The sequence below is a fragment of the Crocodylus siamensis genome, chromosome 15 (genome assembly GCF_052110815.1).
Source record: "Crocodylus siamensis isolate JL-2025a chromosome 15, ASM5211081v1, whole genome shotgun sequence".
Classification (NCBI taxonomy): domain Eukaryota; kingdom Metazoa; phylum Chordata; order Crocodylia; family Crocodylidae; genus Crocodylus; species Crocodylus siamensis.
The window spans coordinates 31,266,799-31,280,773 of record NC_143409.1 but is presented as its reverse complement, the minus strand read 5'-3'; the positions used below and the strand labels follow the sequence as shown (position 1 = coordinate 31,280,773).

Genomic DNA, 13,975 nt, shown 5'->3' with positions numbered 1-13,975 from the left:
TATGCAGTATATTGTGGGCATGTGCGTGCACACACACATGCATGTGCACACTAAAATTCTTGAAGAGAAAGTGGCTGTGCAGTTCCTAGTAGAAAAAAGATAATTTTCAGTGTTTCACCATCTCTCAGTGTCTGTTTAAAGGCACCTTCAAAACAGGTAAACAAGCTTTTAGTCTAACCTTTGCTATTAATGCTCTCTCTCTTGCTTCTGCATTTCTTCGTAGAGCAGAAAGTTCCAAAATCTCCTTGTTTAAAAATTTATTCTGGGTTTTGTAACCTTGAAGATTGTCCTATTGGTAAAAAGGAAAAATATCAGAAGTCTATATATTAATACTTCTATGTAGCAAAATTATCCTAGAAAGTGTACAAGAGAACAGTAGAAAAGTAATGATCATTGATTTAGTTATTTAAATAAATAAATAAATCACCAACCAGAAACTCTCCAGGCTTACAAAACAAACACAAAAAACCTATGTTCTCAGAAATAAGGCAAGGTGAGGCAAGATCATCAGGATGAGTCTGTAGGAATGGGTTCAAGAAATGCCACCATGAAAATACACATCTTTGACAACTTCTAATATCCCTAGTTACAAGTACTACTATCAAAGCTTAAAGTTGTGGGATGAGGTAGAGAAAGATACATTCTCCAAGCATTCTTCTACTGCTATACCCACTTTTTTCTCTTTTGTCATAACACCTGAAACTTTTTTTTTTAACCACTTCAATTTAGATAGCAGCCCTTACCCAATGACAAGCCAGTGTTTTTAAATGGTAGTTTAGGGAGCTGTCAAAAATTCTTGAAGACACTGACATAAAAACCAAGAACTCTTGGTTTCAAAATGATACCTTTTATCAGCTGGAAAATGGCAAGAAAATTGTCCTTTTCTGCAAGCTTTCAGGATCAAAGTCCCTCCGTCAGGCTCTGGGAAAAGTCTAGATGGTACAAGATGGTAAAAAGTCCCCATTGGTAGGAAATACACTTCATTTTTGCACAAAGGAAGCTGAAGATGGAAGTCTGTCCCTTTGGAACCATGACAGTGTCTTTGTGAGCTGTGTTGAGTAGCTCTTTAATGTGTTGATCAGGTAAAATTCCTTCCCTGGAGGTGTCAGATGGCAGGCAGGGAGGCAAAAAAACCCCTTCCTTGTTGTTCTGCAATGAAGTTTAAAATTCAAAATTGGCTGAAATTCAGCATTTTCCATGTTTCAGGGACTTTGATCTCAAAAGCTTGCATAAAGGACAATTTTCTTGCCATTTTCCAGGTGGTCTAATAAAAGGTATCATTTTGGAACCAAGAGTTCTAGTTTTTTTGTATGTCTTTTTGTCTCAGACCAACACAGCTACCCCTGAAGACACTCTAACATCATACACAATTAGAAGCAGTGGGTTACTAGCAACAGGACAAGTACTATTAATTCTGAATATAATTAGTCTTCTTCCTCTTACCTTAGAGAGCTTTCTTCCATTCTAGAGAAGATTTCTTCCCCTTCCTTCCACTGATTTTCTGCTCTCATTTATCCCATGGACCGGCTTTTTTCAATTTGTCTCTTCTGCCATTCCTTTATATTTTCTTTTGCACCTAGATCTTTCCCATTCCCTTGATTACCACAGCACTTCTTCCATACCAATAACTTTTTTCAGTACTACTGGAAACCAGGTAATGTTGTGCTAATACAGGTAGTAGCAGAGACCAACCAGAAGTCTAGTGGCTATGCAATTACACAGCTATAGAAGAGGCCTACAAGCAAATCCCAATCCTCACTGGAAAGAGAAAAAGCTTCCTACCACTCACTAGCTCAGAACAACACTGCTGGTTTTAGTATTCTCCCCAGGTAGAATATCCTAATGTGAAACATTTTATAGGGAGTAGGGATTTCCCTACCCTAACAGAGAAGCATTGCTCTTACTTTTAGTTTGTCCAACTCCTGTAGTTCCTTATTAGTAGAAGAGGACATGGAAGAATTAGTAATTCCGCTTTGGGAAGATGGATTGTCTTCACAATCACTGAGTTGACGAGACAGTTTCATGATCACTTCATCTTTGGCTTGAATGGTTTCCATTAACATACCCAGCTGCTCATTGAGTTCTCCAACTTTACACTTCAGATTCTTAACTTCTTGTTGGAGACTATCTTTTTCCAGATTTAACTTTTCAAGTTGGTTGTTGAGACCCAAGATCTGACCATCTTTTTGGCGTAGCAGCTCTAATTGGTCTTTCGGAACCCCATCACAAAGATGGCTTGCAAAATAGTTATCATATTGGGAAGACCGGACAGTCTGCTGCAAAAGCCGCACAAGTTCCTGAAAAGAATAAATAAATGAAAGAAGAGGGGAAAAAAGAAGACATTACTACATAATAAAATATAATTACTTAAAAGTCCTCAAATGCTTTACATGAATTGACAACTGGAATAAAATTAGTGGCTTTGCTAAAGCAAACAGCACTAATACTAAATGAGTTCAGATACTCATCTTGATTATGACAGTCTTAAAACCTATCCACTGAGCCAAGCGAAAGACCACAACCTGTAGTGTGTGACAGACTTAGAAACAGGATGTGACAGCTGTGGTCCATTAAGTAACAAGGGATGAAACTCAGCTTGTTAAGAGAAAAATCTTAACAGACTATGGACTTCAACAAGACGCAAGAGCTTCCTTCCAAAACTGAGAGGTGGAAAAAGGGCAAAACACACCAGTGCACTTTCCTTTTGTACTTCAGATGTGCGCTAGAGCTAAGAATTTTTTTTAGGGTTTGTTTAGAAACCCTTGAAGAGAAGGCAAATGCAAATGATTAAACTACCTTGCCAAAAGAAAGGAAGAGTTATTCTGGTCTTCACAGAAAGTCTTGAATAATCCCATTGGCAAAGACTTGTTACATAAGCTTATTTTGCAGAATTTTAACTTCATCGTTAAAACGACCTGCAACCCTCAGCCCTGGAAGTGTGAAAACTCTTTAACACCAGGTTGTCTTCCCCATCCAGCTGACCTGACAAAGTTAAAACAGTTATTGACTCTGGAAGCAAAAATCCCAACCTTGCCAGCAGGAAGTTTTACTATTTAATTCCAAGCTCAAAAAGCAATTACTGTGCAGAAAGCTTGGGATCAGCATTGAAACAGTAGTGCATGCTAAGTAAAGCCAGTTAGGATATACGAAGAGATTGAAAATTTACATTTCTTAGACACTTGGACTTGCATCTAAAGTCTGAAAACTCATTTTTGCCACTTGCTGAAAGCCAAGGGATGATATTCCTCTTGTTCCAGATCACTGATAAACCCTGAAGAAAAAGTGAGCTCTCTACTCACTAGAAATATCCCTGGTATAGATTACTACCTTTCTCATTACAAAAATCAACTATCAAAAGCCTGGAGCAGAGAAATGGGCTGGTTCATCCCCACAAGTATCTGCAAAGACAGGAAGGTAAGAGAGAAATTAAGGTGTTACTTCCCTGAAGACTATGATGACAGATGCAGGCACAGATGCGCTAATGAATCTTTTGGGACCTAATGACAATGCATCTGAAAGTCCACAGAGATTTGGAGACTTGTGGACATATGCTTGAACCAAGGGTCCTGAGACAACTGGCAAATTAAATTTTATTCCCTAGAATAAAAGTAGGTAAAGAGAGACTTTTGACTACATGCATCAATGTCAAAGCTGTGCTTCTTACAAGAAGTTTCCAGAAATCCTACAAATTTTGATAGAAGAGCTTCCCATGCAACAGGTAGTAAAGATTCAGTCATCTTTCTCTTTCCCTCACTTCTGGCACCCTTCTTTAATTATCTGTTCGTTCCCAAGAGCCTCAACTTATGTGACTGCTAAAGAGACCAGTTCAAGACCCACACACCAGGTTGTTCTGCCCAAGATGGAAGCCAGTACTACACTGATTAGTTAGAATTTGTCACTAATAGGCTGATGCTGATTGGCTCATAAAAATCACCTTTCACAAAAAAGATTCTTAAAATATTTTCTTTCAGAAAACAGTGACTCTAGCTTGATATTTTTGTTTTTAAAAAAGGACATTGTTGATGCATTTCTGGATTAGAGAATTAAAAAGAAACTTGCACATAATGTAAAATTTGCTTAATCCCTTGAGTTTCTATTAGTATATATTTTTCACCCTTGGCTCCCGGAAAATACAGAATCCAATTCTATATTTCTGGCTGGATACTCAAGTCCCTCCACTGGAGTAGCCCTAAGTACTTGAAAGATGAGATTTCCAGGTTATTGAGGGAAAAACAGTTATATCTATCTGGACCAATGTTACTTCCAGCTGTTTATGGAGACTTGTGCATGTAGAAGTAAAAATCATTACTGGAGCCGGATCTAGAAAATGGAACCAACTCCAGTATGAAGTAATGACCATTTTCAGATGCAAGTGAAAGCTTCGCTTAATTGGATTAGTCTTTTCCCTCCACAAACCTACAAACAGGAATATACAACTTGAATCCGCTCATGATCTTTTTTCTATAAGGTGTGAGCAAAAAGGCAACAGTGTATGGCTCCGTCCTTCATGGAGATTGCTGAAGCCTTTTATCATGATGTATTATATCCTAGTAGTAATATTAATTTAAAATAAAAAGGTAGGGATTATAGATACAAACTAAAGCAGCAGATGCATCCAAAAGCAAGTGTTCTTTCGGGAATGCAGATACAATTGATAAAGTCTTTAATTATACACAGGGATGCTGGCAAGCACGCTGGTTTCAGCAAGATATCAAGACGGGAGAGCAGCTGTTGAACTCTATGCAAATTAAGAGTTTGCTTAGGACCGTAATCTTTTCCAGACAGAAAAAACATCTTGACTTCTTATTCTAAGACTCTTATGCACATGTGCATTCAGCACTGCTGCTTAGTAACAACCAGTAACAAATTAAATGGTTAAAAGGATGAATTTACTCTTCTTGTTACCAGGTCTGTTATTGCACTGGTGACCCTTGGCCAAAAACTTGATTACCTTTTGGCTGGACAAGTCTTTCTTTAACCTTTCCAACTCTTCTTGCTGGCTCTGAAACTTCAGTTGGATTTCAGAAGCTAGTTTGTTGCCATTACCAGAAGACCACTCAGTTGGAGAGGAGTCGCTGCTATTCCGGTTTCTGCTTGATCCAATCATGTCTTTTAATGGGCGTCTTGCTTTTTGTGGAATGCGTCCAAAATCAAATAAAAAGGTTGAGCTACTCACTCCTGAGAGAGACAATTTATCTAGTTCACTTCATTTATTAGAGAAAATTTCAGTGCAATCAAAATTTCTTTAAAAATATGCCCATTAAAGTTAGATGGATTGAAATGAGACTCATTAAATAAGACATTGGTTGAACTGAACAGAATTTTACACATTTGTTATACAAAATAAAAGACATTCCAAGCCACAAAGTTTATTTTGCCATCAAAGCAAATTAACACTGGCTATCAATCGTGATTACTTCCAGTTTGAAGAGCTATGGCCCTAATATTCAAGTCAAACTGGAATAGAAATACACCAGTTCAGAATTCCAGCTAAGCTACTAGTGCTTTGCATAGTACAGTAAAAGCTTTGCTATCTGGCATGAGTGAGGTAAGGAGGGTGCTGGGTATTTAAAACTTCCGGTTATTGGAATTAATGTAGTGGTGACAGTGGCCACCACATGCAAACTCCTTCCTCCCCTCCAACCAACTGGGCAGTGCCTGTGCAGCCGGCAGAGGGGAGCCACTGTCATCACCCCCACTGTCTTCCCCCACTTCCCCACCCAAGAAATACTTCACGTGCATGCCGGATAATAGAGTATTCCGGTTAGTAAAATGCCAGTTAACACAGCTGTTACTGTATAAGGGTCCTATGTTTAGACAGAAGGATTCTTTCCATCTCATTATGTAATTCTTTGCACCAACTGAAGAGATCCTAAGGAACTGTTTATGTTTGTATGAACTTACTGCAAATACTATACGACTAAGCACTGACTCAAGTACTGGTGCAATCCTCTGAAGCAAATTCAACTATATGAGTGACTTGAAACAAGATCTGGATTTTTCTCTTTCCACTTGCAGCCCTACACCTTTATGCAAAATAGATAAAACCTGCGCACCAAGTCAATGACAATGAGTTGTATGCATACTTTTGTCACAAACACACCCTTGGAATACACTGCTATAGCCAAACTGCTAGAAACCTTAAAATACATCCTAAATGAGATTTTATACACAGGAAGGCATACATCTACAGACACCCAAACTTCCTTAGCAAAAAACCTGACTGAATTCCATATTTTTCCTGACAACACAGATATTTTACTATAATAGATTAACAGGGAAAGAATCAGTCTGTACCTCTATTTCCTTCGAGTAAGTGCCTCCGCTTTTCTTCCAGTGCCATTGATTCCTCCAAGTCCTTTGGAGTTGGATCTAACATCTCCCACTCTTCATTAGTATAAAATACACTTTTACGGTTTTCATTGCTTCCTTTTCCATATCTTAAGGAAGACATTGAATTCCTGTGAAATAAATAAATTGTAACTACACTGACAAAACCAGTTTGTGTGCATTTATTTTTAATACATTAGAAAAATCAGTCATCTGAATGTAGGACATGCTGACAACCAATACAGTCAAGTGGCAGTGGGAAGAGGAGTGACTAAAAGATAACTGTTTTAATAACTGAAATGTGAAATGAAATAATCAAATTGAGAACATGTTTATATATAAATGTACATGTTACCTTAGATTCAGATTTACAGTTAATGAAACCCATTACGAATACATTTTGGTCCCAATTAGTTTGGGAAATTGACTCTGCTCTACAAAGTATAGTTCACATTGTACATATAGACCTTAAACAAGTAAGCCTTCAATAATGGAACCAGAATTTGAAAGTGTTTTTCCTCTTAAACAATATTTATATATAGTTACAAAAAACCTAAGTACAAGATACAGCCTTCGATACAGCATACAGATCTTTTTTTTTTTTTTTTTTTTTTACAAGATGTAGCCTACAGATCTCTGTTAATCAGAATTTAGATAAAGAAAGCAAAATTTAAGTCCTATAACACAAATACGAACTTTTAGTATTAGGACATTGTATTGCCTTATTTCTGTCACTTGTATTCAACTGACAGCAGAGCAGCTTGCTGGAAGCCCAGAACATATGTGATGCAAGAACCGAGATGCAGGAGATCTTTTCATATGCTGCCCTGGGTTTATCCATGTGTTCTGGCAACATATTATGTAGCCTTTAAAAACATCTACTTACTATTCAGTTTCTTATATTAGAGCTTCAGGAAAACTGCTGAGAGTTCAACAGAATAGCAGGTACAGAAGTCAAATTGTTCATGTATCATAATATCATATATACTGAATTTATGTTGTTCAAGAAATCATGCTATTGTTGTTGCACAGATGTTGAGGATGGCCTGCTCAGTCACCTTCATACGAGTGCTGAATTCTGCAAAGTGATTTGCAATGGAATTTCAGAGGCAAGCTCTAGGGCCCAATTTTTTTTTTTTTTTTGCTTTGTAGGAAGAGCAACTTATTTTGTATACGAGTAGACAAAAGATTTTATGCTGTAGCAGCCTTGTTGCCAGAAAGGTCTAAACCAAAGCACTTCAAATAATACTTCAAGCACTTTGAATCCAGGATTCAGTGGTGCTGCGCAAGTCCAAAATAACATAATTGTATTTAAGAAACAACTAACTTCTCAGATGCATTTCGCTGATTAAATTTTCTGGGTTTTCCTCCCAATCTTTAAAAATGGAGAATCAATAGATGCTTCCATCCCCTTTCTATGCCAAGCACACCTACATTCTCTTCCCACCCCAACAGCCACTCCCCCTTCCTTTTAACTTAAAGCAATACAAAACTGAATGACTTGCAGTGTATATTTAACCACACACAACTCACTGTTAAGACTACTTGCCTGTTTGTAAATCCTTCCCTCAAGTTTTACAGGAAATCCTATCTGATCTCAGTGATGCAATGCATTGTCCATCTATCATAATACCTATAATTCCAGCTCAGCTCCAGCCTAGAATAAAGTAATTAAGCTGCTTAACTAACATTATTTTACAATTGTTTAAACCACAATTTAATAATTCATAAAGCAAGGAGCAGCTGATTTGCAAAACTGACCAAGATTTGATATCGATATGTATTTTGTCAGCAATCTTTTTCAAACACTTGTTTCTGTATATCTGGGTCTGTCTGATCCATCTATGGCAAAGAGTCCGTAAATTCAAGTGCAACTCAGGTTTTTAGGCTCTATGATGTCCATCTATGTGGAGGGAAGTTCATGGTGCCCAAATAGTTTGTAGGAAACAAGAATCTACATCACAAAACCCACCGACATCTGGAAAGGAATTGTGATTTTCTTTTTTCACAAAAGGAAAGAGCTCTACTTTCCCTCAGCAGCTATTCTGTAAGTGCTCTGTTGCTGAAGGATGCAAGTTTCAAATTCTCACATTTCAAGAGCATTACAGTCACTTTTCAGTTTAGAATGGAGGCAAGAAAAATATGCAAAATGAACTCTAAAAAAATTGGTCTTCATATACTTCTACAAGGGGTATCCATCATCATAGCAAGTATTCAACTTCTGAACACTTTCTCCAGAAGGTACTTATTTGATGATACAGACAGCTTGACTTTAGTATTTGTCATTAATGACAAAACTGTGCAGCTGGTTGAATTCTTCTCTCATATGCATGGAAGTCATTAATTTTTTTTCACCCTACTGAAACATATCTAAAACACATCACAGGACTTAAGGTTTGCAGCGTCTGAGCCAGTATTTTTCCTTTTAAATAATATTTATATATAGTTACATAAACTATGTGAAAGTTCAAAAAATGATCTTCCAGCTCATTCTATATTTAAAACTACTTTATTTTGTTTTGAAATCCCATCATGCAATTATGTAAGTTGTGGGTTATTACAGTTCGTGCTTCTAAACATGCTGAACTCTATACAAACAAAGCCTCAGGGAGTTGTGAGCGCTGAGGAAAGACTATTCAGGCCAGACCTTTATTTGTGCCACTTGGTTTTTAATCGTTTTAAAAGTTGAAAACAGTTTCAAAGTGAAAACGCATCTTCCAGCTTCACCAAGAGCAATTAGTATATCCATACAATACACTTCTCACACAATACACATGCTTCATCCCTTTAGAATCGGTTTCCTCCTGTTGCTCAAAGTAAATGCAGATATTATAACAGCCATTTCCATGCTGTCATACAGATCATAACTCTACATTAAATGTTCCACACAAAGATAAACATACAAATCTGTCATTAAATTCTGGTGCAGAGAAAGTTTAGTCTTGTAGCAAATGTAGCTATTCAGAACTGCCAGATTTCTTCCAAAATCCTGCACAAGTCCTCCGAGCTCTGAATCCCAGATCATTCTCTCTACAATGGGACTACTAATACCTTTCTAACAAGGCTCAGAGTTGAAGGCACACAGATAAAACTGATAAGAACTCAGGAAACCCTGTGCAAATGAAAGAGCCTTGGTAAGTATCCTCTGCATCCCTCAACTACCTAAAATGAAAACAACTGCAAACCAATGTATTTTATAAAATTGTGGATCATTTGGAACGTTGTCTTGTTCTCACCATCCCTTACAGTGAAAGTAGAAATACGTCCCGTTTTAATCATTCTAACTTGATTTTTATTTGGATTTTTAAAGTGTATTATGAAGACAACTAATTACTCCTTCAGGATCTGAATTTGTCAGCACCCTGTATGCAGAAATCCATTACAACTAATCTGAGTTCTACACTGCATCCAAAGAATTACGTTAAGAGCATTGTTCAGCTAGCAAAGTCAAGCACTCATACGGTAGGAAATGCCAATGAGGTTGCCAGTGTAACCTCAGTGCCCCTTTTGCACAGACGTTCTTGTGCCATTAGACAACACCAATACATACTTTTTTTAAAACAAGACCCTTGCCTTCTTCAGAGGCAAAGATGGAGTGGTCTGGAATCAATCAGGCTCATATTAAAAGAGGCTGTTGTCTCAAGAACCCCTGCCTCATTAATGAATTGTTTCTTTATTAACTGGGTACTTTACATCTGTTTCATTGAACGAGGCAGGGTCTAGCAGAGAGTAGAATGGGGTGGAAACAGTCTTGAAATTAAAGATATATCATGATACATGTGCATAAGGGGCCTGAATGGATGTGCCACCTGAAAAAGTCCAACTTGGTTTCCAGCCCGGGCTGTGGGAACATGCACAACAATTGTATAGAGGGAGCAAATGCACTAATATAATTAGCACTAGGGGTTATGATAGCTCATTGTGGATTGAGTTTTTACAGCTTCTAGCTGTTAAACTATCAGTCTCTAACAGGCACAAGCACAAGCACAAGATGTTCTCAGAGGTTTTATACAGGGGCAAGTTTGCACAGATTTTCATAGTGAAGGCAAAAACCACATACCTGACTCAATGACCACACTCTGTTGTCAATTTTGGCATCTCTACTCCAAAAAAAAAAAAAAAAAAGTAAATAAAAATGGATGCGCTAGAGCAGCAGTGGCCAACTTGTGGCACGTGTGCTACAAGTGGCACAGGCAGCCTGGGTGTGTGTGTGGCACACGACAGATCAGGGTGGGAATCAGACAAGCAGCATAAAGACAGACAGGGGAAGGTGCAGAAAAACCAGCAGACTGGGCAAGAAGCACAGGGCAGAAAGCAGAGCACCTTGTTTGGGCAGGGGAAGGGGATCAAAGTGGTACTTGCGGAGGGTGCAAGGAGAATTTGTGGCATATCTACCACAAAACAGTTGGTTCCCACTGTACTAGAGCATTTAAAAAGAATCAGGAGTTCCAACGTGGGCAAAATGTAATCTTCTCTAGGCTAAGTGTCGGAAGTAGCCAAACATTTTTAGCCCCTTCAGCCTGAAGCAGGCTTAAAAATTTCAGGTTGTCTGACAAAAACTAAACAACTGCAAACAGAGCTTACAGTGCAAGTTGCTGAAGTTGCATACAGCAGAGCTACTAAACCCACCTATATTAATGTAGTCCTATAAAGACTATTGTTAGGAGTCACACAAAGAAAACAACAGTTTTGAGGCATAGTATTTTACTTGAAATCACCACACCGTTCTCCATTAACCCAATCTGCAATTATTCCATGTTACATCTTCCTACTCCATTTCAATTTTATTCAATATGAAGATTTATTACTGTATTAATGCACACAAATGCAACTGCATTACTGTAGCTTTACTTTCACTTTGTTTCATGGATTTGAGTATCACAGCCAAAGTAACTCAAGTGAGAAATTACATGCCTTCCTTTTAGTTACAGTACTAACTGAACCGATGGCACCAATTCAATATTTGTGTGCTTGATGCTCAGGGTAGATTACTAGGTGGATCAGAGAAATGGACTCCTATTAGGAATCCAGGCCTCTGAGTGCCACTGCCACTCAAGGCTGCCCATGGTGCTACAGAAATGCAGCTATATGGGTTCTGGCACAGGAGGCAATCTGCCCAGAGCAGCGTAACGTATTCAAGGACACCACTCCGGAGCACGGTAAGTTTAGCATATTTATCATTACCTTGAAATACTTATAAGACTTTCATCTAAAAAATAATGTATAAGCATTAACTAACCAGTAAACATAACACACCACTCTGAATCAAATAATTATTACCCTGTTTTACAAAAAGGAGATATGAAACAATGTTCAACTGTTTGACAGTGTCAGGCATTATCAATCTGGGATTGGCACTCTATAGTTCCTGGATTCATGTAATGGCTTTGTAGCCTGAGCTCAGACTCATGGTGTTCGACAGGATTTGGTTCTTCTCCTCTTCCACAGCCAGAAAAATTACTGATGTATACCCAACTGCATTTTCTACATTAATAACATTAGTAGGTATAAATTGTTTCAAGAGGTACCTGAACAACAGGGGCAATGCACAGCTCAGCTGGTAAGGCAACTGGCTATGGACTGTAAGAACCTGGGTTTAATCCCAGGTGAGAGTAGTGGGTTTTTACTCATCATTTCCTCTGAGGCCCACCCAGACATCTACTGAGTAGTAGGCCTGTGCGAAGCGGCAAGTATTCACTTTGGATTTGAACGATTTGGAGGACAGTGATTCGATTCAGAGTTTCAAATCACTGTTCTGATTCTACTCAGCCAAATCAGATCTGAAAGATTTGGTGCCGCTTCAGAGGTTCAGCCATAGACTAAACAGGCAGCTGACACAGCTGCCTCCAGCTAGTAAATCTGTTGTGGGGATGGATTGGGGCTGGGACAAGATGTCCAGCCAGGGCAGGGGGGCAGGCAGGTGCAGGATGCGGGAGTGGGGCTCTGCCCTGCTGCCGCTTGCTCAGCCAGTGCAGGGATGCGATGCAAGTGCAGCTCGCTCTGGGTGGAAGGGGGCAAGTGGTAACAGGGAATAGCCCATACTCCCAGCACTGCTGCACCCACATCCTGCCCCCCCCGTGCTGGCTGGCAAGTGGTAACAAGACAGAGTCCCTGCTCCCAGCGCTGATGCGGGCACGGTAGTGCTGGCAGTGGGGACTCTGCGCTGCCACTGTTTGGCAGCCGGCACAGTGGGGCGCAGGATGCAGGCGTGGTAATGCTAGGAGTGGAGGCTATGCCCTGCCATGCCTGCACCCACCCATCCCCCTGCCCAAGTCCCCAAGTCTGCGGGCAGTCCATGATCACCCCGGTCACTGCTGATACTGCCAGCGGTGCTTTCGGGTAGTCGCTGACCCGTGGTCAGCACTCGCCACCCCTGCTGATGGTGCTGGCAACGTCTGTGGGAGCTCCCTGCTCACCGTCACCAGGCTCCTGCCGGCGCAGCCATGCTCCCCCAGCTGCTGGGGGCACGTGCCATTCATGAGCAGGATGCTGATCACATCACTTCCCTCTCATGCTAAAGCTAAAGAAATAGAGGAATCCTGCCGTCACTGCCTCAGCGGCCTGTAAATGGGACACCCTCCCCTCTACTTGGAAATAACTCTACAGAAATAACTTTTAACCAAGATTTCATTATTTTTTTCAATTATCTAGCTAATTTTTTAAAGTTTTTATTAGTTTCTTATATGACCGCAGTATGCCAGCATCTTGTTGCATCTCTGGGCGTTTGGTGGGGAACAAGTATAATTCTCACATGAAGGAAATGCAACAGCCATGAATTTCTTAAAGTGAAATTGGACCAGCTCAGTAGTTGAGATCTAGTCAAGTTTTCAAAAGCAAAACATTTTTCTTCAGGTCAGGTGAGAGCAAACTTACTAACATGCTCAATCTATCCCAAATACACAGGTGGGTTAATACAAGGTCTCATTCTCAGAAATCCTTGCCTCTCACAATTTGTAGACCAGCAAAGCTATATCACTCTTATACTACCATAAAATATGAAGGCAACACTCACTTGATCTCAGTACCCCATTGTTTTAGGGAGAAATTGATGGCACTTGGATGGACTGGTGCAGGTTGGCAAGCTGCTTGTTCTCCCACCAGTTCTGTGGGAGAAGTCTCCAGAGCTAGGACATTTCTAGCTCTCTCTGCTGAGGCATTTTGAGTCAGGATATTCAAATCTGAGGGATGAAAAACAAATACAAAACCAAACCAAAATTAAAGACTGTTTTAGGAAATAATTATCACGATTATGTTGAGTGCGACTTGAATTGAGTAATGACTTCAGGACAATATTTCACATTATATAGCAAATTCTCATCTTAAGGTGTCTATAGACATGTTCTGGGTGGGGGTGGGAGGCATTTTTAATTAGAGCAGCTCCTGGATGGCCACTCTAATTAAAATGCCACAACATCACATGTATTCAGCTTCCCGTGTTTCAAAATGGCCGCCAGGCACTTTAACTAAAAGGCATTCAATAATTAATCAAGTCTGCTCCGATATATTCTAATTAGAACACATTGGAGCACATGCGTAGACACCCTTAAGTTCTGCCACAACCCCACATATGTCATAGAGCTAAAAAAAGTACATTTAAACAACAAAAAAGATAACAGGACATTGCTCTTATCCTCGGTAATTTATG

General features: G+C 39.5%; 1 protein-coding gene across 2 annotated transcripts in view; it reads right to left on the bottom strand.

The window, feature by feature from the left end:
- Window positions 1–13,975, bottom strand: part of TBC1D2B (TBC1 domain family member 2B) — a 63,705-nt gene that overhangs the window by 14,226 nt on the left and 35,504 nt on the right. Inside the window, exons 3-7 of one of the 2 annotated variants that reach the window (XM_090029256.1) lie at window positions 13,343–13,508; window positions 6,298–6,461; window positions 4,952–5,178; window positions 1,905–2,297; window positions 179–289 (exon numbers count right to left, since the gene is read on the bottom strand). In XM_090029256.1, the coding sequence (XP_089885382.1) occupies window positions 179–289; window positions 1,905–2,297; window positions 4,952–5,178; window positions 6,298–6,461; window positions 13,343–13,508 (1,061 nt within the window). The remainder of the gene's footprint in view (window positions 1–178; window positions 290–1,904; window positions 2,298–4,951; window positions 5,179–6,297; window positions 6,462–13,342; window positions 13,509–13,975) is intronic. The other variant, XM_090029257.1, reaches the window with a different exon arrangement.